Below are 27,487 nucleotides of genomic sequence, written 5' to 3' on the forward strand. Positions count from 1 at the left end.
TGTTTCCCTGTTGAAGGGTCCTCCCTGTTTCCCCGCCCTGCCCCCTCCCTCCCCCCCTCCCATCCCCAGTTGCAGGGTCTGTCTGTCTCCCCCCTCCTTTTGTCCTTCACGTTTTAAGGCACTGTGTATCAACAATTTTAAAAGGACAATGTGCAGCAGCAGCTCCTAGGTTTCGTTGTTTCCGAGTGTATGCCAATGAGGGCTGTGTAGGGGATTAGCGAATGTGCTTCGTTGCTTACCATAGACTTGCTGTGCTCTCTTCCACTCCTATGTATTAGACATCCTGCAGCATCTCGTAGGTTTGCTTGCTTTGTTGTTAGTGAACAGGGATGAGCGATGCGCTGGAGTCGGACCCGCTGGTCTTTCCCTCTGCCCTCTTGCGAGTGGACCCCGACCGTCGCTGTGATCCGTCACCGGCCTCCTCGACATCCTATACGCTTGCCGTGTCGCCGTCCTCCCTCTTCGTCCTCTCCGACAGTCCGAATCTGGAGTTGGAGAGAAGAGGGAGGGTGGCGGCGTTTTTTTGATGGCGGTTATTCTGCGCGGGAGGTTGGCAGCCAGTCTGTTGCGATTCCTAGATAGGGGGAAACTGCCTGGGTCGGTGTTTGCTGCTGCCTACTGCTCCCCCTGGCTGTTACTCCTCCCCCTGCCTGGGTCGCTGTTTCCTGCTGATGTCAATGATCTACTCCATGAAGCAGACCACCTCCAGCGGATGCCACGGTCCCAGGCAGCCTCAGAAGGTTGGAGGTGTGAGAATATTATATAGGATATCTCCACATATTTTGATTATCAGCATATCTCATTGACTTGTCCGCTTTTATGCCCATTCTCTCTCTATGTGTTTTTTAAGTCATATTTTTAAATGCATCTTTTTAAGTTCTAATTGATATGCTTTGTCTTACAAATTTTTTATCTATTATATTTGTATTTTATTGATTTACGTATTTTTCAGACTCCTGAGGCAGGCGCTTAGGTACTGAAACACAGTTGCTGTATCAATTAGTTTTGGTGTATTTTAAATAAATATCATTTACAAGAACTATCACATCTCCCTTGGTTCTTGCAGGTGCCACCCCTGCCCTACTCTTTATTTCTTCTATATTGTTTCATAGGCATCACAGTATTAACATTCATATTTGATTCCTAGGAGAGTCCAGTCTACTACAAAACTGATAATAATGCACAAGGTCCATTGTATTCTCTTGACAACAATCACTCCCATTTTATCTTGGTGGATCAGACGAATGAGGATGAAGCTGATGAAACAACAAAGTTAAGGCTGAAACTGGAAAAACACATTTCAGAGCAACGCACTGGCTATGGAGGTAGGTGCTGGAATTATAAACACACAGCAGGGTTGGGTTGACTCCTGCTTCTTGGATGTATGAAAGAGCCATTGAAGCAGGAATTCTGATCACTCAAAGGTAGGGTGCATAAACATCACTCCATGGTAGAAATTCCCAACCTTTTTGGTTGTATAGAGATCTTGCCAGTCTCTGCCAATCTATCTCTTCCCCCTCCAGACAATCCCCAGCAGTCTGTCTCTTTAGCCAATTCCTACCAATCTTTCTCCCTGCCCCTCAGCAGAACTGGGCTGGTCTTCAGAAGGAGCCAATCAGCAGAAGAATTCCTGCTATGATACTGGAGCTACTACTGTTGAACCCTTCCATAAAAATAGGTATTTATGGGTCACCATTTATGTCTTACAGGATCAGGCAGCATTGAAATCCCTGTGCTTTGCTTATTGATGAATGGATGGCCAAATATACTTGAGGTAAGGCATAGTTTGCATTGTTAAAACTGAAGGAAGCAGGTTAGGTTCATGCCTGTAAGATGGAGGTAGGGTGGCTTCTGTGTTTATATTTAAATCTTTTTATTGACTGAAAGGTCAATACATATGAACAGGAAACATCAACTTGTACACAAATCTTATACAAGAACATCAGTCAGCATTTCACAGTCAATGAAATTTCTTTTTATCCCCAGACACCCCAACCCCGTTTCTTATCCCTCTGCCTTAAATCTGTTTATATTTAACCATTGCAGTTGATATTGACAGAGACCACACATACTATTTCAGAGCGTATAATAATAAACAATCTTATATCATGGAGTTATCAAGTTTCGCTTCACATTCCACAATGAATCATAGTGTAACTCTTTGATCCGTAATTAACCCCTTTCTCCTACCTTTCCCAGTTATCAAACCCTCCCTCCCTGCCCTCCCTTCCCTTCAAAATCTAGGATACTTTCTGACAGTCTGAATACAAGCTGTTGTCACTAAAAGTTCAACAGGTAACTCTTTGAAGCATGTGGTAATGTCTGTATAAATGGGTTCCATTTCTTTAGGAATTGCTGCAAGTCTGATTCTGGCCTGCCTTGACACATCTGTCTTTCCAAACGCATTAATGCCACCATTTTCATTCTCCACACCTGTGCTGAGGGACCATCTGGGGAAAGCCAATCTACAAGAATTGTTGCCTTCGCTATGACTATGGCCCGGTTTATGAATGCAATGCAGCCTCCTGGGACCGGGGCATTCACCTCAGGATTACCAAATAGCAGCAACGGGGAATATCGCCAATCTATAGCCCACAATTTAGAGACTTGTCTCAGAATGATCTTCCAAAATTCCTCCACCTGTACACAGAGCCAGAACATATGCCCCAAAGTCGCTCCCTCCTTCCCACACTTGGGGCATTCTCCGTCTGGGGAGGCTCCCATGTGAAACGCTCGCCGTGGGGGAATGTGTAGTCTGAGGGCAAATCGATACTGCATCTCCCAATGTGCTGATAATAAGGAGGATCGTTGGATTGTCAGGACATGTCTTTTGAACATGTCAGACGTTACTGTGATATTCAAGTCACTCTCCCATCCCCCAGCATATTTATCATAGTCCAATTCCAGCTTATGATCTTTGATGTGTCTGTGATGGTATTTCAAAGGCACTTTCTGTTGAGAGTTGAATGAGAATGCCTCTGCCACTTCCACTTGGACATCTTCTGTTAGGTCTTCCCATTCCAGGCTAGACACATAATGCTGTAGCTGCCAATAGTGGAAATAGTCTTTCGGAGTTATCAGCTTTGACCTTTGAAGATCTGTAGATGATTTTAGTTTCCCTTCCTCTGTTAGTATTTGTTGAAGGTAGATTATTCCTTGGTCTTCCCATCGTTTAAACATCGTGTATAAATCTCCGGGAGGGAAGTCTGGATTCCCCTTCAATGTCAAGTATGGAGTAGTTTTATAAGAGAATTGATGCATTCTGCAAATCCACTTCCAGGTTTTTTGCGCAGTCTGTAAAATGTTAGTGGCCGCCAAAACTGGGAATGTTCTCTTACCCAAACCATGAAGGGCACTACTGAAGTGGAAGGGTTTTAATAAGTTTTTCTCCATTTGAGTCGCTGAAAAATCTGATGTGTTACGGAACCAGTCATTGATGTGTCTCATTGCACAGGCCACCGTCATATGCCGCATGCTCAGCACTCCCATTCCCCCATATTCTTTTGGTATCTCCATCACTGACTGAGGCAGTCGCGGTCTTCTCCCCTGCCAGAGGAATTTCTTTAGCATTACATTCAACTGCTTTTCATCTTTACTAGAAAGGTATAATGGCAAAACTTGAAAGATATACAGCCAGCGTGGCACTATCATCATGTTATACAACGCTATGCGTCCCGAGAGAGAGAGAGGTAGCCCCTGCCAATGACCCAGCCTTGTTGCTGTTTCAGTCAGCAGTTTTTGAATGTTCAGATTATAGAGTTGGGATAAGTCGCTCGGGATCTGTACCCCCAGATATTTGATGGCGCCTGCCGCTCTACGTAATGGGAATTTAAATCTCTTCATGTCATCGGGGCTGGACTGGATGTGCATAACACTAGATTTCTCTAAATTGACTTTAAAGCCTGAGAGTTTACCAAATTGGGAGACCCTGTTTATCAGCACACTCAGTGTCGTTGTTGGTTTAGAGGTCATTATCAATAAGTCGTCTGCAAACGCTAATGCTTTCACTGTCTCTCCCCCTACCTCTACCCCAGCTATCTCCCTTTCTAGTTTCAGGCTCCTCAGCAGTGGTTCTATCGAGAGGAGGAAGAGGGCCGGAGATAATGGACAGCCCTGCCTCGTGCCCCTTGCTATAGAAAATTGTGCTGTTCTTGAGCCATTAATCAGTACTGCGGCTGTGGGACCCGAGTATAACGATTGAATCGCCTGATATGCCCATCCCTTGACACCTATGTGTTGTAGCACTGCAAACATGTACTCCCATTCCACTCTGTCGAACGCCTTCTCGGCATCCAGACTCACCAAGACCGCCTTTGTTTCTGTACAACTACATTGTCCCATTGCCATAAGTAGACGCCTCACATTTACTGCGGCATGTCTATTTCGTACAAAACCCACTTGCTCTGGATCTATTAATGTCGGCAACACTCTCTGAATTCTGTTTGCTAGAAGCTTGGCCATGATTTTTGTATCCACATTGATTAGTGATATGGGCCTGTAGGAGTCTGCCTGCGTTTCTTTTCTTCCTGGCTTTAAAAGTAATGTGATTAACGCTTCATTAGCATAGAGTGGGAATTCTCCCAGATCCACCACCTCTTCGTAATATGAGAGCAGAGGTCTTATTATCTGCTGGGTTAACATTTGGTAGAATGCACTAGAGAACCCATCTGGCCCCGGAGCCGAGTGTTTAGGCATCGTTTTAATTATGTCTTGTAGCTCCTTCCCTGTTATTGGTGAATTGAGTTCCTCTAACTCCATCTCACCAAGTTTGTTTAGCCCTGCCTGCTCTAGATACTGATTAATAGAGTCTGTAGAGTGGGGCATGGGCGTAGAGTATAAGTCTTGATAGAAATCTCGAAACACCTTCGCTACCTTGTCTCTTTGGTTTTGAATATGGCCCTCCTTATCCTTGACCGCCACTATTACTCTGCTTCCTCCCCAAGTTTTTATTACACGTGCTAACATGCCTCCCGATTTGTTCCCAAAACGTTGTAACCGATATTTCCTACGTATTAATGCCCTAGAGGCTCGATCTTGTAGGAGGGAATCTAACGCTATTCTTGCTGACTGCATTTGTTCTTTGAAATGTGTGTTGGGATTATTAATGTACCTGCGCTTTGCTTTTTGGAGTCTTTTTTCTAGGTTGGTGATTGCTCTAGTGATTCGCCTTTCTCTTTTTGCTGTGAAGGCTATAATTGCCCCTCTTAATACTGCTTTAGCTGCTTGCCAAAACAAGGATGGCTGGCTTTTGTGGACTGCATTAAATTTTTCATATTCCTCCCAGCTATCTTGTAAGTATCGTTTGAATTCAGTATCTGCGGCTAAGTATGTTGGGAAGCGCCACCCCGCCCCGGCTCCAGATGACCCTGGATCTGTCAAGTCTATCCATGTCATCGCGTGATCTGAGACCTCTTCTGGCCCTATTACTGCTTCTGCTACCATATGAAACATGTTTTGATCTACAAGTATGTAATCTATCCTTGACCAGCTGCCATGTGCCCGTGATAAATGAGTATAGTCTCGTGAGTCTGGATGTAGAGTCCGCCACGTATCTACCAAATTTAGTGATTGCATGAATTGTGGAAGGGCTCTCGATCTCATTCCTCCCCTGCTGGCCCGTCTAGGTGTTGAACAATCTAATGTTGGATCTGCTACGAGATTAAAGTCTCCCATTATAATTAGGGGGATAGTTTTGCGGATGAGACATCTTTGGGCCACCCGCTCATAGAATGATTTGTCAAATAGATTTGGCCCATACAGTGCTACCAGCGTATATTCGCGATGTTGAATCCATAGGTGAATCAGCAGATATCTCCCCTGAGTGTCTCTTTCTATAACTTCCGATTTGGCCACTAATCCCTTGCGGATCAGAATAGCTATTCCTTTACTCCTCCCCTCAGCTGGAATCGCATGTACTTCTCCTACCCACGCCCGCTTCAGTTTCTGATGTTCCTCTGTATTGAGGCGGGTTTCCTGCAAGCAGGCTACATCCGCTCTATGTTTTTTAAGGGCTGCTAGGATTTTTGTTCTTTTGATTGGGGATGAAATACCTCCCACATTCCAAGTAAGGAACCGAACTAAATTGTGCTTAGTCATTACTATGTCCGGTTGTCGAGTAGCGGTGAAATTTTTTGTTTGTGAGGAACCCCGGGGCCCAGCTCCACCCGTGTTCCTTCCTATCTGTCCACATGACTCCAGTGACCTGTTCTGTTGCCCTTCCCCTTTCTATGTGTCCAACAGCGCGATGATCTCTATATGTGTCCCAGAAAGTCCTACATTTAACTTTCCCACCCATCCCCCCCTCTCTCCCGCCCCCCCCTCCCCTCCCCTCCTCCCCTATCCCCCTTGACTCCAACCTTGCACTCCCCTCTCTTATCTTAGATCAGGTGTGCTGAGTCAACGATGGTAGGGTCTCCTCCCTCCCCCCTCCACACTTGCCATAGATAGTATCTCACTGTTCAAACTGGTTCATCTCTCTCTGCAGGAAAAAACACAGCGCTGTAAATCACTACATATTGTACTTACTATTCAACATTAGGCTATTCAGCCAACTTTCTAACATCCAACTGAGACTTGACTTCAGATTACTGAGTTTCTAGCTCTCATTGAATTAAGTTGTGCTCTTCAACTGTTGCTTCCCTCCTGTTCAGAGTTTTTATGATCCTGACATTGAAGTGCCTCTTGAGCTTCTTTTGGAGAGCCAAAGGATCTCCAAGTGCCATCCATGTTGATTTTTAATTGTGCTGGGTATAGTAGCAAAAATCGTTGGTTCCTCTCTGCAAGTTGTCTGCAAATCGGGGTAAAAGCTTTCCTGCGTTCCTGTAACGCCTGTGAATAGTCTTGGAACACTTTAATACTAACTCCATCAAAGTTTAAGGAATCCCATTTTAATCGTGCTCCCCTTAAAATTTCTTCTTTATGTACAAAATTATGTACTTTAACAATCACTGCTCTTGGTCGAGTTCCATTATTAAGTCTTTTCCCCAACCTGTGAGCTCTTTCCAGGCAGAGTGGTCCCATACTGTCAGAAAGGGCAAATTCTGATTTTAACCAGCGTTCTAATTGTTCCGCCAGTGACCGATCCGGTATCGACTCCGGGACACCTATAAGTCTCAAGTTGGATCTTCGAGATCTATTTTCAAGATCATCCATTTTCATTGCCTGCGCTTTCAATTCTTTTTGTATCTCTTGCAACGACGCCACAGCGCTAACTGCGGCGTCCTCTGCTTCCGATACACGTGCTTCAAGTTCGCCCGTTCTTTTTGTTGTTTCACCAAGCTTCGTTTCTACGCTTGTTAGCCTTTCAGCAATCTGGGTTAGTTGCGGTTCCAAAGCGGACTTTACCGCTTCTGTGAGCTGTTCGAGTTGGGCCTGATGGAACCTTGGCGCCGAGTCTGACGCTGGGCTCGGCGCCATCTTGTTTTCGCCGACCCCTCGCTGCTTCTCTGGCTCTTTTTTTGCTGTTTTCCCCGTCATCGCTCTAGTTTCGCGGATGATATAAGAGTCCATGAGTCTTAAGTTTGATTCCGATTACTTTCCTTTGTTTATCAGCAAGTCAATCCAGTTTGTGGAGGGTTCGAGGGAGGGAGGACCCGAGAGTGAAAAGGAATGCGACCTCTTCCCTCAGCCCATCACGTGACTCGGCTTCTGTGTTTAAATATTGCTTAGAAACCTGCTAACAAGATCTTCTGAGAGAAGAGGACATTTCTCTGGTAAGTGAACATTATTTTGCTTTGTGCTTTGGGAACTTAAAGATGGGGGGGTTTAAAGGAGGAATTGTAGGTTAGTGATAGGCAGAATAAAAATATAAAAAAGCAAACTTTATCAGCTAATCTCCATACTCTTTTCCCCTTAGCTATAAAACTTGAACTTTGTACCACAGCATTAACAGATAGCCTCTAGCAGGCACAGCACAACCTAGTTTAGTTTTCATCCCACCCTCCCTCCCCATCTCTCTCACCCCTAGCACAACTCTTCATTTATAGTCAGTTATCCTAATTAGGATAATAAGGGAGGAGAGCTCTTACAGAGTTTTAATTACATTTCATTATTTCTAAGAAGAAAACACTAAATAAATCACACAATATACCATCAGGCTTATTTTCAAAAGAGAAGGGCGCTCATCTTTCGACACAAATCGCAAGATGGGCGTCCTTCTCACAGGGTCGCCCAAATCGGCATAATCAAAAGCCGATTTTGGGCATCCTCAACTGCTTTCCGTCACGGGGATGGCCAAAGTTCACATGGGCGTGTCGGAGGCGTAGCGAAGGCGGGACTGGGGGCGTGCCTAACACATGGGCATCCTCGACCGAAAATGGAAAAAAGAAGGGCGTCCCTGAAGAACACTTGGACGACTTTACCTGGTCCTTTTTTTCTTACGACCATGCCACAAAAATGTGCCCTAAATAACCAGATGACCACCGGAGGGATTCGGGGATGACCTCCCCTTACTCCCCCAGTGGGCACTAACCCCCTCCCACCCGCAAAAAAAATTAAAAAAAAATTTTTCAGCCTCTATACCAGCCTCAAATATCATACTCAGCTCCATGACAGCAGTATGCAGGTCCCTGGAGCAGTTTTAGTGGGTGCAGTGCACTTTAGGCAGGTGGACTCAGGCCCATCCCCCCTACTTGTTACACTTGTGGTGGTAAATGTGAGCCCTTCAAAACCCACCACAAACCCACTGTACCCACATGTAGGTGCCCCCTTTCACCCATAAGGGCTATGGTAGTGGTGTACAGTTGTGGGACTGGGTTTTGGGGGGCTCAGCACACAAGGTAAGGGAACTATGTACCTGGGAGCAATTTCTGAAGTCCACTGCAGTGCCCCCTAGGGTGCCTGGTTGGTGTCTTGGCATGTCAGGGGGACCAGTGCATTACGAATGCTGGCTCCTCCCATGACCAAAGGGTTTGGATTTGGTCGTTTCTGAGATGGGCGTCCTCAGTTTCCATTATCGCCGAAAATTGGGGACGACCATCTCTAAGGATGACCATCTATCTCTAAGGTCGACCTAAATTTCGTGATTTGGGTGTCCCTGACCATATTCGCGAAACGAAAGATGGATGCCCATCTTGTTTCAATAATACAGGTTTCCCCACCCATTCGCCAGGACATCCTGCGAGGACGTCCTCAGGAAAACTTGGGCACCCCTTTCGATTATGCTCCTCCATATAAACTAAAGACATTTTTATATTAGACTAATATCCTTAATACCTTAGCAAGTTTTAAATTATTGAAAAACTCAAAAATACTAATATGGAGACAGCACTCCAGCAGTGAGAGGGGTGCTATCCAGTCTTTTGCACTGTGTGTCACATGTATAATTATCTCCCAGTTGGTGAGCAGTTATATGTGTGTGCCTGATGCAAACAGCTCCTAGCTGTCAGAGAACAGGTCCGTTCTCTTGAGGCTAGAGAAGCTGACTTGGTGGAGCTGAAGGAGACAGAGATGTACATATAGGAGACCTACAGGGATGTTTTAGAGAAGTCCCACCTCCAGCCTGGTAGCCCCTGTGATACCTTGGAGGAGGGATGTCTCCTAGAAGGAGATCATCACCCTGGTGAAGTAGGAAGTTCTCCTTTAGCCAGGACCTGCCCACCAGGGGATGCATTATCCTCTCGCAACAAGGATATGTCTCTGAGAGCACCTGCCCAAGCAGAAAGGGTTAGGACATCTGTTGTAGTTGGTGATTCGATCATTAGGCTAATGGATAGCTGGGTGCCTGGTCACTTGCCTGCCTGGTGCAAAGATGGCGGACCTCGCGCTTCACCTAGACAGGATCTTAGATAGTGCTGGGGAGAATCCGGCTGTCTTGGTACATGTGGGTACCAATGACATAGTAAAATATGGGAGGGAAGTTCTGGAAGCCAAATTTAGGCTCTTAGGTAGAAAGCTGAAGTCCAGATCCTCCAGGGTATCATTTTCAGAGATGCTCCCTGTTCCACACGCAGGGCAGGCAGGAGAGCTCTGAAGTCTTAATGCATGGTTGAGATGATGGTGCAGGGATGAGGGATTTAAATTTGCTAGGAACTGGTTGACATTCTGGGAAAGGGGGTGACTGTTCCAAAAGGATAGGCTCCACATTAACCAGGATGGAACCAGGCTGCTGGTGCTAACTTTTATAAAGGAGATAGAGCAGCTTTTAAACTAGAATGGGGGGGGGGGGGGGGGGGGGGGGGAAGCCAACAGTCATCCAGGAGCGCATGGTTCAGTGTGGAGTATCCTTGTAGGATACTATTGAAACAGGACATTTATGGAATCCCAGTACAGAGGTTTCAACAATGCTGAAAGTAAGCCAGGTGTGCTTAATGAGAAAGCAGGATAAAGGATGCACATTATCCCCTTCAACTTCTTAGCAGCTTGTAGATCAAAGGAAAAAATACAATTTGAAGTGCCTGTATGCTAGAATCCTAAAAAATAAAGATGGGAGAGTTAGAATATATAAAACTAAATGATGAGGTAGATATAATAGGCATCTCAGAGACTTGGTGGAAAGATGACAATCAGTGGGACGCTGTGTTAACAGGGTAAAATTTATATCACAGTGATAGAGAGCTCAAGTTGGAGGGAGTGGTTGCACTATATGTTAAAGATGGAATTGAGCCAAATAAAATATACATTTTCATGACACAGCAGCTTGGAATCATTATGGGTAGAAATTCCATGTGTGAAGGGAAGGAACATTCTTGTAGGGCTGTACTACCATCTGCCGGGACAGAATGAACAGACAGATGAAGAAATGTTTACAGAGATTAGGAAAGCTGGCAAATTAGGCAATGCTATAATAATGGGTGATTTCAATTACCCCGATATTGACTGGATAAATGTTACATCATGGAGTGCCAGGAAGATAAAATGTCTAGATGTAATAAATGACTGCTTCTTGGAGTAAGTGGTCCAGGAACTGATGAGATGGGAAGCCATTTTGGATCTGGTCCTTGGTGGTGTGCAGGGCATAGCGCGAGAGATGCTGTTGTTGGGTCCCCTGGGAAACAGTGATCATAACATGGTCAAATTTTAGCTACTATCTGGGATGAACCCACAAAGGAAATCTACTGTAGCTGCATTTAATTTTTTAATATTTGAAAAGGCGACTATAATAAAATGAGGAAAATGGTTAAAAAGAAACTAAAAGGATCGGCTGTTAAGATTAGGACACTATCAGGCTCATTTTCAAAAGAGAAGGATGTCCATCTTTCGACATAAATCGGAACATGGACGTCCATCTCCCAGAGACGTCCAAATCGGAATAATGAAACCTGATTTTGAATGTCTCCAACTGAAGTCCGTTGCAAGGACGTCCAAATTTCAAGGGGCTGTGTCGGAGGCGAAGCGAAGGCGGGACTTGGGTGTGCCTAACACTTGGACGTTTTTGACCCATAATTGAAAAAAGCAAGGACATCCATGACGAATACTTGGACGTTTTCACCCGGATATGTTTTTTTACGAATAAGGCACAAAAAGGTGCCCGAAATGACCAGATGACCACCGGAGGGAATCAGGGATGACCTCCCGTTACTCCCCCAGTGGTCACTAACCCCTCCCACCCTCAAAAAAATTAAAAAAAAATTTTTCAGCCTCTATACCAGCCTCAAATATCATACTCAGCTCCATGACAGCAGTATGCAGGTCCCTGGAGCAGTTTTAGTGGGTGCAGTGCACTTTAGGCAGGTGGACTCAGGCCCATCCCCCCTACTTGTTACACTTGTGGTGGTAAATGTGAGCCCTTCAAAACCCACCACAAACCCACTGTACCCACATGTAGGTGCCCCCTTTCACCCATAAGGGCTATGGTAGTGGTGTACAGTTGTGGGACTGGGTTTTGGGGGGCTCAGCACACAAGGTAAGGGAACTATGTACCTGGGAGCAATTTCTGAAGTCCACTGCAGTGCCCCCTAGGGTGCCTGGTTGGTGTCTTGGCATGTCAGGGGGACCAGTGCATTACGAATGCTGGCTCCTCCCATGACCAAAGGGTTTGGATTTGGTCGTTTCTGAGATGGGCGTCCTCAGTTTCCATTATCGCCGAAAATTGGGGACGACCATCTCTAAGGATGACCATCTATCTCTAAGGTCGACCTAAATTTCGTGATTTGGGTGTCCCTGACCATATTCGCGAAACGAAAGATGGATGCCCATCTTGTTTCAATAATACAGGTTTCCCCACCCATTCGCCAGGACATCCTGCGAGGACGTCCTCAGGAAAACTTGGGCACCCCTTTCGATTATGCTCCTCCATATAAACTAAAGACATTTTTATATTAGACTAATATCCTTAATACCTTAGCAAGTTTTAAATTATTGAAAAACTCAAAAATACTAATATGGAGACAGCACTCCAGCAGTGAGAGGGGTGCTATCCAGTCTTTTGCACTGTGTGTCACATGTATAATTATCTCCCAGTTGGTGAGCAGTTATATGTGTGTGCCTGATGCAAACAGCTCCTAGCTGTCAGAGAACAGGTCCGTTCTCTTGAGGCTAGAGAAGCTGACTTGGTGGAGCTGAAGGAGACAGAGATGTACATATAGGAGACCTACAGGGATGTTTTAGAGAAGTCCCACCTCCAGCCTGGTAGCCCCTGTGATACCTTGGAGGAGGGATGTCTCCTAGAAGGAGATCATCACCCTGGTGAAGTAGGAAGTTCTCCTTTAGCCAGGACCTGCCCACCAGGGGATGCATTATCCTCTCGCAACAAGGATATGTCTCTGAGAGCACCTGCCCAAGCAGAAAGGGTTAGGACATCTGTTGTAGTTGGTGATTCGATCATTAGGCTAATGGATAGCTGGGTGCCTGGTCACTTGCCTGCCTGGTGCAAAGATGGCGGACCTCGCGCTTCACCTAGACAGGATCTTAGATAGTGCTGGGGAGAATCCGGCTGTCTTGGTACATGTGGGTACCAATGACATAGTAAAATATGGGAGGGAAGTTCTGGAAGCCAAATTTAGGCTCTTAGGTAGAAAGCTGAAGTCCAGATCCTCCAGGGTATCATTTTCAGAGATGCTCCCTGTTCCACACGCAGGGCAGGCAGGAGAGCTCTGAAGTCTTAATGCATGGTTGAGATGATGGTGCAGGGATGAGGGATTTAAATTTGCTAGGAACTGGTTGACATTCTGGGAAAGGGGGTGACTGTTCCAAAAGGATAGGCTCCACATTAACCAGGATGGAACCAGGCTGCTGGTGCTAACTTTTATAAAGGAGATAGAGCAGCTTTTAAACTAGAATGGGGGGGGGGGGGGGGGGGGGCGGAAGCCAACAGTCATCCAGGAGCGCATGGTTCAGTGTGGAGTATCCTTGTAGGATACTATTGAAACAGGACATTTATGGAATCCCAGTACAGAGGTTTCAACAATGCTGAAAGTAAGCCAGGTGTGCTTAATGAGAAAGCAGGATAAAGGATGCACATTATCCCCTTCAACTTCTTAGCAGCTTGTAGATCAAAGGAAAAAATACAATTTGAAGTGCCTGTATGCTAGAATCCTAAAAAATAAAGATGGGAGAGTTAGAATATATAAAACTAAATGATGAGGTAGATATAATAGGCATCTCAGAGACTTGGTGGAAAGATGACAATCAGTGGGACGCTGTGTTAACAGGGTAAAATTTATATCACAGTGATAGAGAGCTCAAGTTGGAGGGAGTGGTTGCACTATATGTTAAAGATGGAATTGAGCCAAATAAAATATACATTTTCATGACACAGCAGCTTGGAATCATTATGGGTAGAAATTCCATGTGTGAAGGGAAGGAACATTCTTGTAGGGCTGTACTACCATCTGCCGGGACAGAATGAACAGACAGATGAAGAAATGTTTACAGAGATTAGGAAAGCTGGCAAATTAGGCAATGCTATAATAATGGGTGATTTCAATTACCCCGATATTGACTGGATAAATGTTACATCATGGAGTGCCAGGAAGATAAAATGTCTAGATGTAATAAATGACTGCTTCTTGGAGTAAGTGGTCCAGGAACTGATGAGATGGGAAGCCATTTTGGATCTGGTCCTTGGTGGTGTGCAGGGCATAGCGCGAGAGATGCTGTTGTTGGGTCCCCTGGGAAACAGTGATCATAACATGGTCAAATTTTAGCTACTATCTGGGATGAACCCACAAAGGAAATCTACTGTAGCTGCATTTAATTTTTTAATATTTGAAAAGGCGACTATAATAAAATGAGGAAAATGGTTAAAAAGAAACTAAAAGGATCGGCTGTTAAGATTAGGACACTATCAGGCTCATTTTCAAAAGAGAAGGATGTCCATCTTTCGACATAAATCGGAACATGGACGTCCATCTCCCAGAGACGTCCAAATCGGAATAATGAAACCTGATTTTGAATGTCTCCAACTGAAGTCCGTTGCAAGGACGTCCAAATTTCAAGGGGCTGTGTCGGAGGCGAAGCGAAGGCGGGACTTGGGTGTGCCTAACACTTGGACGTTTTTGACCCATAATTGAAAAAAGCAAGGACATCCATGACGAATACTTGGACGTTTTCACCCGGATATGTTTTTTTACGAATAAGGCACAAAAAGGTGCCCGAAATGACCAGATGACCACCGGAGGGAATCAGGGATGACCTCCCGTTACTCCCCCAGTGGTCACTAACCCCTCCCACCCTCAAAAAAAATTAAAAAAAAATTTTTCAGCCTCTATACCAGCCTCAAATATCATACTCAGCTCCATGACAGCAGTATGCAGGTCCCTGGAGCAGTTTTAGTGGGTGCAGTGCACTTTAGGCAGGTGGACTCAGGCCCATCCCCCCTACTTGTTACACTTGTGGTGGTAAATGTGAGCCCTTCAAAACCCACCACAAACCCACTGTACCCACATGTAGGTGCCCCCTTTCACCCATAAGGGCTATGGTAGTGGTGTACAGTTGTGGGACTGGGTTTTGGGGGGCTCAGCACACAAGGTAAGGGAACTATGTACCTGGGAGCAATTTCTGAAGTCCACTGCAGTGCCCCCTAGGGTGCCTGGTTGGTGTCTTGGCATGTCAGGGGGACCAGTGCATTACGAATGCTGGCTCCTCCCATGACCAAAGGGTTTGGATTTGGTCGTTTCTGAGATGGGCGTCCTCAGTTTCCATTATCGCCGAAAATTGGGGACGACCATCTCTAAGGATGACCATCTATCTCTAAGGTCGACCTAAATTTCGTGATTTGGGTGTCCCTGACCATATTCGCGAAACGAAAGATGGATGCCCATCTTGTTTCAATAATACAGGTTTCCCCACCCATTCGCCAGGACATCCTGCGAGGACGTCCTCAGGAAAACTTGGGCACCCCTTTCGATTATGCTCCTCCATATAAACTAAAGACATTTTTATATTAGACTAATATCCTTAATACCTTAGCAAGTTTTAAATTATTGAAAAACTCAAAAATACTAATATGGAGACAGCACTCCAGCAGTGAGAGGGGTGCTATCCAGTCTTTTGCACTGTGTGTCACATGTATAATTATCTCCCAGTTGGTGAGCAGTTATATGTGTGTGCCTGATGCAAACAGCTCCTAGCTGTCAGAGAACAGGTCCGTTCTCTTGAGGCTAGAGAAGCTGACTTGGTGGAGCTGAAGGAGACAGAGATGTACATATAGGAGACCTACAGGGATGTTTTAGAGAAGTCCCACCTCCAGCCTGGTAGCCCCTGTGATACCTTGGAGGAGGGATGTCTCCTAGAAGGAGATCATCACCCTGGTGAAGTAGGAAGTTCTCCTTTAGCCAGGACCTGCCCACCAGGGGATGCATTATCCTCTCGCAACAAGGATATGTCTCTGAGAGCACCTGCCCAAGCAGAAAGGGTTAGGACATCTGTTGTAGTTGGTGATTCGATCATTAGGCTAATGGATAGCTGGGTGCCTGGTCACTTGCCTGCCTGGTGCAAAGATGGCGGACCTCGCGCTTCACCTAGACAGGATCTTAGATAGTGCTGGGGAGAATCCGGCTGTCTTGGTACATGTGGGTACCAATGACATAGTAAAATATGGGAGGGAAGTTCTGGAAGCCAAATTTAGGCTCTTAGGTAGAAAGCTGAAGTCCAGATCCTCCAGGGTATCATTTTCAGAGATGCTCCCTGTTCCACACGCAGGGCAGGCAGGAGAGCTCTGAAGTCTTAATGCATGGTTGAGATGATGGTGCAGGGATGAGGGATTTAAATTTGCTAGGAACTGGTTGACATTCTGGGAAAGGGGGTGACTGTTCCAAAAGGATAGGCTCCACATTAACCAGGATGGAACCAGGCTGCTGGTGCTAACTTTTATAAAGGAGATAGAGCAGCTTTTAAACTAGAATGGGTGGGGGGGGGGGGGGGGGGGGGGGCGGAAGCCAACAGTCATCCAGGAGCGCATGGTTCAGTGTGGAGTATCCTTGTAGGATACTATTGAAACAGGACATTTATGGAATCCCAGTACAGAGGTTTCAACAATGCTGAAAGTAAGCCAGGTGTGCTTAATGAGAAAGCAGGATAAAGGATGCACATTATCCCCTTCAACTTCTTAGCAGCTTGTAGATCAAAGGAAAAAATACAATTTGAAGTGCCTGTATGCTAGAATCCTAAAAAATAAAGATGGGAGAGTTAGAATATATAAAACTAAATGATGAGGTAGATATAATAGGCATCTCAGAGACTTGGTGGAAAGATGACAATCAGTGGGACGCTGTGTTAACAGGGTAAAATTTATATCACAGTGATAGAGAGCTCAAGTTGGAGGGAGTGGTTGCACTATATGTTAAAGATGGAATTGAGCCAAATAAAATATACATTTTCATGACACAGCAGCTTGGAATCATTATGGGTAGAAATTCCATGTGTGAAGGGAAGGAACATTCTTGTAGGGCTGTACTACCATCTGCCGGGACAGAATGAACAGACAGATGAAGAAATGTTTACAGAGATTAGGAAAGCTGGCAAATTAGGCAATGCTATAATAATGGGTGATTTCAATTACCCCGATATTGACTGGATAAATGTTACATCATGGAGTGCCAGGAAGATAAAATGTCTAGATGTAATAAATGACTGCTTCTTGGAGTAAGTGGTCCAGGAACTGATGAGATGGGAAGCCATTTTGGATCTGGTCCTTGGTGGTGTGCAGGGCATAGCGCGAGAGATGCTGTTGTTGGGTCCCCTGGGAAACAGTGATCATAACATGGTCAAATTTTAGCTACTATCTGGGATGAACCACAAAGGAAATCTACTGTAGCTGCATTTAATTTTTTAATATTTGAAAAGGCGACTATAATAAAATGAGGAAAATGGTTAAAAAGAAACTAAAAGGATCGGCTGTTAAGATTAGGACACTATCAGGCTCATTTTCAAAAGAGAAGGATGTCCATCTTTCGACATAAATCGGAACATGGACGTCCATCTCCCAGAGACGTCCAAATCGGAATAATGAAACCTGATTTTGAATGTCTCCAACTGAAGTCCGTTGCAAGGACGTCCAAATTTCAAGGGGCTGTGTCGGAGGCGAAGCGAAGGCGGGACTTGGGTGTGCCTAACACTTGGACGTTTTTGACCCATAATTGAAAAAAGCAAGGACATCCATGACGAATACTTGGACGTTTTCACCCGGATATGTTTTTTTACGAATAAGGCACAAAAAGGTGCCCGAAATGACCAGATGACCACCGGAGGGAATCAGGGATGACCTCCCGTTACTCCCCCAGTGGTCACTAACCCCTCCCACCCTCAAAAAAAACATCTTTAAAAATATTTTGTGCCAGCCTCTATGCCAGCCTCAGATTTCATACTCAGGTACATGATAGCGCATGAAGGCCCCAGGAGCAGTTTTAGTGGGTACTGCAGTGCACTTTGGACAGGCGTACCCAGGCCCATCCGCCCCACCTGTTACATTTGTGGAGGAAACAGCAAGCTCTCCAAAACCCACCACAAACCCACTGTACCCACATATAGGTGCCCCCTTCACCCGTAAGGGCTATGGTAGTGGTGTACAGTTGTGGGTAGTGGGTTTTGGGGGGCTCAGCACACAAGGTAAGGGAGCTATGTTCCTGGGAGCATTTTATGAAGTCCACTGCAGTGCCCCCTAGGGCACTAGAAATGCTGGTTCCTCCCACGTCCAAATGGCTTGCATTTGGATGTTTCTGACATGGACGTCTTTGGTTTCAAAAATCTCAGAAAGTCAAAGACGTCCATGTCTAGGGACGTCCAAATTCAAAGACGTCCTTGGTATTTTCGAAACGAAAGATGAACGTCCATCTTTTTTTGAAAATACGGTTTTCCCTGCCCCCGGATTTGGATGTTTTACCAGGACGTCCAAATCCAAACATAGGCTTTTTTTTTTTAAAATGCCCCTCCACATCAGGTGTGGATGTTATTCAAAAATACCATCTTGGAAGCCCAGTCCAGATGCATTCCACGTATTTGCAAAGGTGGAAAGAAGAGAAAATGACAGCCAGCATGGTTAAAAGGTGAAGTAAAAGAGGCCATTACAGCCAAAAGATTGCCCTTCATAGAATAGAAAAAGGACCCAAATGAAGAAAATAAGAAGCCACATAAGCACTGGCAAGTCAGATGCAAAGCTAAAAGAGAATATGAAGATAAACTTGCTGCAGAGGCTAAAACTCACAGTAACAACTTTTTTAGGTACATCAGATGCAGAAAGCCTGTGGGACCATTAGATCATGAAGGAGCAAAAGGGATACTCAGAGAGGACAAGGCCATAGCAGAGAAACTGAATGAATTATTTGCTTCTGTGTTTATGGAAGAAGATGTAAGACATCTTGCCTGTACCGGAAATGGTTTTCAAGGGTGATGATGTGGAGGAACTGAAAGAAATCTCAGAGAACATGGAACATGTACTGAGCCAAATTGACAAACTAAAGAGTAATAAATCACCTGGACCGGATGGCATACATCCAAGGGTACTCAAAGAACTCAAACATGAAATTGCTGATCTGCTGTTAGTAATATGTAACTTGTCATTAAAATCATCTGTAGTACCTGAAGATTGGAGGGTGTCCAATGTGACGCCGATTTTTAAAAGGGGTTCTAGGGGTGATTTGGGAAATTATAGACCGGTAAATCTGATGTTGGTGTTGGGCTAAATTGTGGAAACTATTATAAAGTGTCGTTGTAGATAATACGCTGAAATCTTCTGCTCAGTGTGCTAGTGGCGGCTAAAAAATCAAACAGGATGCTAGGAATTATTAGGAAAGGGATGGTGAATAGGACCAAAAATACTATAATACTTTTGTATTGCTCTATGGTACGTCTGCACCTTGATATTGCGTTCAGTTCTGGTCGCTGTATCGCGGAATTAGAAAAGGTTCAAAGAAGAGAGACCAAAATGATAAACGGGATGGAACTCCTTTCGTATGAGGAAATGCCAAAGAGGTTAGGACTCTTCAGCTTAGAAAAGAAATGGGAGATATGATTGAGGTCTACAAAATCCCGAGTGGTGTAGAACGAGTAGAAGTAAAAAGATTTGTTACTCGTTCCAAAAGTACAAAGACTAGGAGACACTCGAGGAAGTTACATGGAAATACTTTTAAAACAAATAGGAGGAAATATTTTTTCTCTCAACGAATAGTTAAGTTCTGGAACTCTGCCGGAGGATATGGTAACGGCGGTTAGCTTATCTGGGTTTAAAAAAGGTTTGGACAAATTCCTGGAGACAGACATGGGGAAGCCTCTGCTTGCCCTGGGATTTGTAGTATGAAATGTTGCCATGATTTGGGTTTCTGCCAGGTACTTGTGTGTTTGGAAAACAGGACATTGGGCTAGATGGACCATTGGTCTGACCCAGTATGACTACTCTTATGTTCTTAGACTTTGATTTTCATGGCTATAGCTATCTGAGGTATTATGCTTTGAAGCAGAAACACTTTAGCTCTTCAGTTTCTTAGCTGTTAATTCTCTGATGTGCTATTTTTACTTTCTGTGATATGCAACTTTTATTTATTTATTTATGGGTTACTTATACCCCACATTTTCCCACTCATGCAGGCGCAATGTGGCTTACAGAGAATTAAATAAAAATTACAAAGTGAAAAGCTTAGGAAAGTATACAAGAAGCAAACAGGGGAGGGGAATCTAACAGCAGGGTAAGGGACAAGGGATGCATCAATCAACGGTGTAAGTTGGAAGGTCGATCAAGGGGAACATGTATTCCGGGGCAGCCCCATAGATGACTTTATGTGTTAGGGAGCAGATCTTGAAAGCAATGCGGTCCTGTACAGGCAGCCAATGAAGTTTAAAGCGCGAGGGTGCGGCATGAGCAAAGCGTCTTTCTCTAAGGATGAGTCTTGCCGCAGTGTACTGAGTTTTCACAGATAATCTATAAAAATAGCACATTTTAAAAGGCATTGTTAAAGAATGCATTTATCTATGATCTCCCACTTCACCTTTTTTCAGAAATTTCAGTGTAAGAAATGTTAGAAGGGTGACAAATGAAGAAAGGGGGCACAGAGGTTTACGTGTACTGGAAGATTGTTCTGACTGAGCTATTTTCATAAGGGAAATAGGGGCTCTTTTTACAAAGCTGTGCTACGAATTAGAAGTGTGCTGAATGCAAAGAAGCACATTCTATTTCTGTGGGCTTCTTGCAGCATTCAGTGCACCCTAATTAGTAGCACAGCTTTGTAAAAGGAGCACTAAATATTTAAGGGGAGGTATAATTATACTTCAGAAATAACTCACAGGACTCTAGGGGGTTCTTCCAAGTAATCTTTCTACCAAATGATTTTATGAAACTAACCTTTTTTTTTAATAAAGGAATTTCCCACAGAGGTAAGAGGATCTTCATGTAAAGAACAGTAGAATAGGATGTTTATCTTTGGAGGCTGCAGGGTACAAGTCCTCCACTGATGGTAGTGTCTGCAATCAGGTTCTTGGGGTGGGAATAGCAATAGCACTAAGCATGCTTAGAGGAGCATTGTAATTGAATATCACACCAAAACTCTGTTAAGTGCCCCATCTGTATTTTGTTTTACAAAGGAAAGAAAAGAAAACACCTTCCCCATCACCTGTCCACACCCCCCCTCCCATGCTGAGGAACTGTTTAGCAGGAGGCAATGTAGGTAGCCATTCCAGGCAATGCCTCCCATGGGCGTAGTTTGGGGGGGGGCGAGGGGGGCATTGCCCCCCCTAATGAGTGCTACTCTTACCTGCATCATCGAGATAAATTCCTGCCCAAGGAAAAGCAGTGTGCACCAGTTCATCCGCGGAGCCTTGCACTCATGCGCTTTGCAAGGCTGAAAGGCTCCTCCTCTCTCTGCTGCCGCCCGCCTTAGTCCCACCCCCTCTAGCATGAAGTGTATGCGTCAGAGAGAGAACCAGCACGCAGCAGCAGTGCATAACCTACGACGCAGCTCCACGAGTCCGCAGTCTGCTGTCATAGCCGCCCCGTCCCGCCTCCCCAATGGCAAGAATGATCTCCATGTATGTCCTGGACTGCTGCCAACTTTCCTCCCTCCAGCTCCCTGCGGTTCGATGGTGCTTGCTAACCTACCTCAATCGCTGCCAGCAGAGGCACTGGAGCGATTGAAAGGAGCTGCCTGGGTGCCTCGATCTTCCTTGTGGCACGTCCTGCCCACGCGGAATAGGAATTTGCCTCAGAGAAGGCAGAACACATCACAGGGAAGATCGAGGCACCCAGGCAGCATCTTTCAATGCTGCAGTGCCCCTGCCTGCAGCGATTGAGGCAGCTTAGCAAGCACCATCGGACCACGGGGATTAGGATGGAGGGAGAGACTCTGGAACCACCGGGGGGTGGGGGGGTGGGGAGGGGAGAGATAAAGGGAGAAAATGCAGGCAAAAGGGAGGGAGAACTAAGTGCTGCTCTGCTGGAATGGGAGGGAAGAGGGAGAGACAGACAGGAAGAGATGCTGGAGCAGTGGCGTTCCTAGGGGGGCGGTGGGTGCGGTCCACCCCGGGTGCACGCCGCTGGGGGGGGGGGGTGCCGCGCGTGCCTGTCCTCCATTGTTCCATGCTTCTTCTCTGCCCCGGAACAGGTTACTTCCTGTTCCGGAGCAGAGAAGAATCATGGAACAGCGGAGGACAGGCGCGCGCGGCACCCCCCCAGCGGTGTGCACCTGGCGGGGGGGGGGGTTCCTTTGCGGGGGTGTCCTTTCACCGGGGAGGGGGGTCCGTGCTGCATCGGGTGGGGGGGGCGCTGCACCCGGGGGGCGGGGCGCATCGGCGATCCACCCCGGGTGCCAGCCCCCCCAGGAACGCCACTCTGCTGGAGGGAGAGGGAGAGGCCGAGAGGGATACATAGATGCTGGATCAGCTTGGAGGGTGGGGGGCAAGGGAAAGACTGATTGACTGACTAGGTAAAGAGAGGGGGGAAAAAGACCCTGGAGACATAGGAGGGAGACATACTGAACTGTGGGGATGAAAGAGGGAGACATCCTGGCCTCAGGGTGGGGGAAGAAGGGAAGAGAGAGGAGAGTGACAGGGAAACAAGAGATGTGAGATATAGAGGGAAAGGGATAAGAACACAAAGGGGCACTACTGGACGGGGGTGGGGGGGGTGGGTTAGTGACACAGAGGGGCAATACTGATCACAGCAGGGGATAGGGAAAAAGAGAGGGAAATGCAGGCCAAGGCAAGACAAAGACATAGATGGGAAACTGCTGAATTTAAGGGCTGGATCGGAACATTTTAAGGGCAGATGCTGAAACTGGAGGAAAGATAGGGACAGGGCTACTGGTGGCATAAGGATACGAGGATGGTGGACATGGTGAGAGAAAAAAATATCAAATGGAAAGAAAACACTGCATAAAACAGAAGACACTGGGACCAAAATGAATAGAATAACTAAATGCTCAGACAACAAAGGTAGAAAAAGTATTTTATTCAGAATTTATTAATTGGAATACGTCAGCTTTTGGAAATGTGTATCTGTGATATTTTGCATTTAAGTTTCAATTCCAGTTTCTTGTGTCATATCTGTTGTGTCATGTGTTTTTCATGTGTGATCAAGGTGCAGTATTCTGCTAGCATGTAGTATTTGCAGTCCTATTTGTTATGTTTTTTTCACTAGGTAGTGTATTGATGTATTAGAGCCCGGTGTAATATTTACAGTGCTGCCTTTTCACGCATAAGGTTGTAGCTCGTCCTGTCCTTGAAATTAGTGCTGTTACAGTTTGGTAAGATTCTCAGTTTGTTTTTGCACAAGTTTGTGTATAGTGTTTTGCAGTGGAGAGATTGTGTGTTGGCCTTACTGAGGTGGCACCAAAACATCAGAAAGTGTTTTAGAGCCTAAATCATGAGACACTACCTCTTGAAGGATCTTTAAATAGTTTAATTGTTCCATAGGCATGTTGGCTGAGGGCAAGTAGGATATGTATGACAGAAGAGAGGCAGACTGACTGCAGGCCTCTATGGATGTGTAGGCATCATCTACAAAATCAGAATTTGAATACATTTGTATGATTTGTTGTCATCTCCACTTCGCTCTATTTTGGGGGGGATATGGAGTTTGTAATACAGAATAGAAGGTGCAGAGTGTTGCTGAGATTGTTCGATCCTGTTGAGAATCCAGACTTCACTCCGGAGTCCCACACAAAAGAATTTGTTGAATGATGCTATCACTTATAATGTTGGTTTTACCTGATAGTTGAAACTAGGTGGAAGGGGATGATTTCTTTATGCATAGAAGGCCCTGCTGTCTTACACTGCTAGCTTAAAACTGAGTAGGTTGAACGCTGAGTCCTATCCTTTCACCATCCAGGGCAGCAAGGGAGGCAGAAAATGGAGAAGCTGTTGTGCAAAGTCTTTGGGTAAAAATAGGATTGGGAAAGGTTATTGTGAGCTTTTGTGGAGGAGCTGGCTCTTTTGGGAATAACCATAATGAATGTGTATAAGATATATATGTATGCAAATGAATATGCTAATATGCCCCGCCCCCATCCTTTGCCCCCCCAAATGAAACAGTCAAACTACGCCCATGACGCCTCCATAAGCCACAATACTCCTGAGAGGTCCTGCGAGCTGGGTCAGAGACTCTCTTACACTCCCAGTATGCCATCTGCTGCCATTACACAAGAGGAGGGGCAAGCTGTCCCACCCAATGTTGAAGAATAACTTTTTTAGCCAATACCAAAGCCACTAAAGCAGCGTCTCAGCCTACTAGCAGGACCCCATAAGACCACTCAGAGGAGGTATCTAAGACATCTTCCAGTACAGCAATAATGCCGGGCCAGAAGCTCTGAAGCAATGGACAGTCTAAAAAATGGTATACCAAGAAGCCCTGACCCAGGCCACATTTATCACACTCACCAGACTCCCAAAGGCCCACTGCCTTGCCTTTGCTTATAGTGATATAAGCATTGAGCAAAATCTTAAACTGGACCTCATGGAAACCCACATTAGGAGTAACCCAGAAGCAGAGGCGTAGCCAGGTTTTGATCTCAAGGGGAGCAGACTTTTATAAAATAGGCGCCGGTTGGTGTCAGCTAGACAGCAGTGTCTGTGTTGTTGCTCAAGGGCTGTGGCGGGCACCGATTAATACAGACTGTCTCTGTTGCATCTTGCCTACAAGGAAACAGTAAGTTACATCAGGAGGCAGGATGCAGAAGAGGTCCCTGAACTAGCCAGAGCAGGCAACCTGTCTTCTTAACTACAAAGTAAAAATATTCAAATCGTGACCATCACCTCAGGAATAGCACACACATTCCTTCCACTGCTAGACACCTTGTTTAAATCAAATGGGCTTTTGTTTGTGTGGTGACTACAGGATGTGGAGACCACTAGTCTTCAGCATTTTTATTTTGGGTGGCAAGAGCCTGCTTTCAAATAGGGCTAGACACTTTGCCATTCAGGTTTTCAGGCTATCCACAATGAATCTGCATGAGAAAGATTTGCATGTAATGGAGGCAGTATATGCAAATCAATTTCATGCATATTTAATGTGGATATCCTGAAAACCTGACTGGCAAGGGGGTACTCCAGGACCAACTTGGGAAACACTGCCCTAGAACACAAAACTTACCACCCTATAACAGCCCTAACCCACCTATGAAAAGACAGTGCTAGGTATATTACACTGGGTTCTGGAGCACCAATATACCTACTATTGGGAAACTGGATCAAGCAGCACTGTTACACATCCCTACACAGACACTACATGCTAGCAGAATCCTTCACCTCAGTCACATATACAGAACATGGAGAGACCCTCATCTATATAACATAAGAGTAGCCATACTGGGTCAGACCAATGGTCCATCTAGCCCAGTAGCTTGTTTCCAACAGTGGCCAACCCAGGTCACAAGCACCTGGCAGAAACCCAAATTGTGACAACATTTCATCCTACCAATCTAATACAGAATAGGGAGCCACACACACACACAAAAAAAACAACAACAAGAAAAGTTGAAATAGAGACCCCCTCCTCGCTGACCAAGAAAAACAGACTCTATAAACAGTGCAATACTGGTAAAAAGAAACAGATTTTCTCCTGAACTTTGCAAAATAAAAATAGAAAAATTATACATTTTACAAAGCAGGTACATCTCAATCCTTACAAAGTATTAAATAAAAATAATGTTTTTTCTACCTTTGTTGTTTGGGAATTTGGCTGGTCCCAGTCTTTTTTTCCACGTTCCATGAGTCAGCCTTACAAATTCTTTTCCAGGCTGGCCTTTCCATTTCTTCTCTCTCCTCTTGTCTTCTTCATTTCCTTTTCTACATCTGTTTCCTTTCTTTCTCTACATCTGTTTGGCACCGATCTTTCATTTTATGTCCCTGCTATCAAATAGCTATGTATAGAGCTCCCAAGTGATCCAGTTCCAGAAGGGAGATTTTTTCAACCATTCCTAGTGTGAACTCACATCCCAAATTCATGTGGAATTTGCAGTCCCTGATTCTACCCATCAAAATCTGTGCTGCAGTACATCCAAAATGACTTAAGAAAATGCACTCGGACCCCTGCAGGGTTGCTAATCTGAAGATATCAGAGATGTGCATTTTCAAATACTGTCATATTCCTAATATCAAATTCAAAATAAAATACCTTTTTCTACTGTTGTTAGAACAATTTATTTTTTTCATTTGCTTTGGTCCCATTATCTTTTTTTCTGTTTTTCTCTATTTCTTGCCCATCTGACATTTCTTCTGTCCCCAAGTACATGTCCTGTCCAGCATCTCCCTTCTGTGTCCCTTGTCCCTATCCTACCCCCAAGTTCAGCATCTGCCCTTTCTGTTTCCCCATCCCCCTTTTTCAGCACAAGCCTTCCTGGTCTCATCTCCCCCTTTTCTAGCATCTGCCCTCCTGGTGTCCCCATCTCTCACTTTTTCTAACATTGCTGTGTCCCCATCTTCCCCCTTTTCCAGAATTACCTCTTTGTCCCATATCATCCCTTTTTCACTATTGTCCACCTATCCCCATTCCCCCTTCCAGTGGTGCCCCTCTGTGTCCCTATCTCCTCCCTTTTTCAGTTGTGCTTCTCTATGTCCCTATCTCCTCCTCCTCTTTTCAGTAGTGCCTCTGTGTCCCTATCTCCTCCCCCTTTCCAGTAGTGCCTTTTCTGTGTCCCTATCTCCTCTCCTCTTTCCAGTATTGCCCTGTGTCCCTATCTCCTCCCCCTTTCCAGTAGTGCCCCTCTGTGTCCCTATCCCCCTCCTTTTCAGTAGAGCCCCTGTGTCCCCATTTCTTCTTTTTCCAGCACTGCCTCTTTGCGTTCCAATGTTCCTACCCTCTCCCTGTCTAGTATTGACTCTGTGTCCTTCTCCCTCCCTGTCCAGCATTTACTATATCCTTCTCTTTCCCCATGTTAACCTCCTTCCCCATCTCTTTCAGCGTTCTCCATCCTCCTTGGAGCTACCTATCTCCCTGGCCTGCTCCTGCAGCCCATCCTCTGGCAGCTCCAAAGAGGTTTAATAGACAGGAGACCAAGTGACATCAAAATATTGAAACCAATTAGGTCAGTCTCGGTTTCCCCTTCCCAATGAAGCCGTCATCGCCCTACCCTCAAAACAAAGCAAGCAAACCTATGAGCTGCTGTATCCATGTTGTCACTCTTTATTTTTGGTAGCATTTGTATTTAATCTCACTTATATTTTCAAACATGCCAATTTGTGCAGTATACAGATGTACACAGAAAAAGTATAATAATGGAACGGAATATGGGTAGAGTAGTAATTGCCGGAGAACGTGGTACGGGCGGTTAGCTTGACGGAGTTTAAAAAGGGGTTAGATAGATTCCTAAAGGACAAGTCCATAGACCGCTATTAAATGGACTGGAAAAATTCCTCATTTTTAGGTACAACTTGTCTGGAATGTTTTTACGTTTGGGGAGCGTGCCAGGTGCCCTTGACCTGGATTGGCCACTGTCGGTGACAGGATGCTGGGCTAGATGGACCTTTGGTCTTTCCCAGTATGGCACTACTTATGTACTTATGTACTTATGTGTCATTTGGAGGGTTTAGTTATAGAGGCACTCTAGCACGTGTTATATTCATGCAGAGATTTTTTTCTCCTGATAAAGGCCACTAAAACAGACATTATGTTATGAGAATCAGGTTTTCA

General features: G+C 45.3%; 1 protein-coding gene across 1 annotated transcript in view; it reads left to right on the forward strand.

Moving 5' to 3' along the window:
- Window positions 1-27,487, forward strand: part of TRPM5 (transient receptor potential cation channel subfamily M member 5) — a 267,814-nt gene that overhangs the window by 11,671 nt on the left and 228,656 nt on the right. Inside the window, exons 4-5 of the mRNA XM_030201129.1 lie at window positions 1,148-1,325; window positions 1,710-1,774. Of these exons, the coding sequence (XP_030056989.1) occupies window positions 1,148-1,325; window positions 1,710-1,774 (243 nt within the window). The remainder of the gene's footprint in view (window positions 1-1,147; window positions 1,326-1,709; window positions 1,775-27,487) is intronic.

This window comes from Microcaecilia unicolor, chromosome 4, assembly GCF_901765095.1.
Source record: "Microcaecilia unicolor chromosome 4, aMicUni1.1, whole genome shotgun sequence".
Taxonomy (NCBI): Eukaryota; Metazoa; Chordata; class Amphibia; order Gymnophiona; family Siphonopidae; genus Microcaecilia; species Microcaecilia unicolor.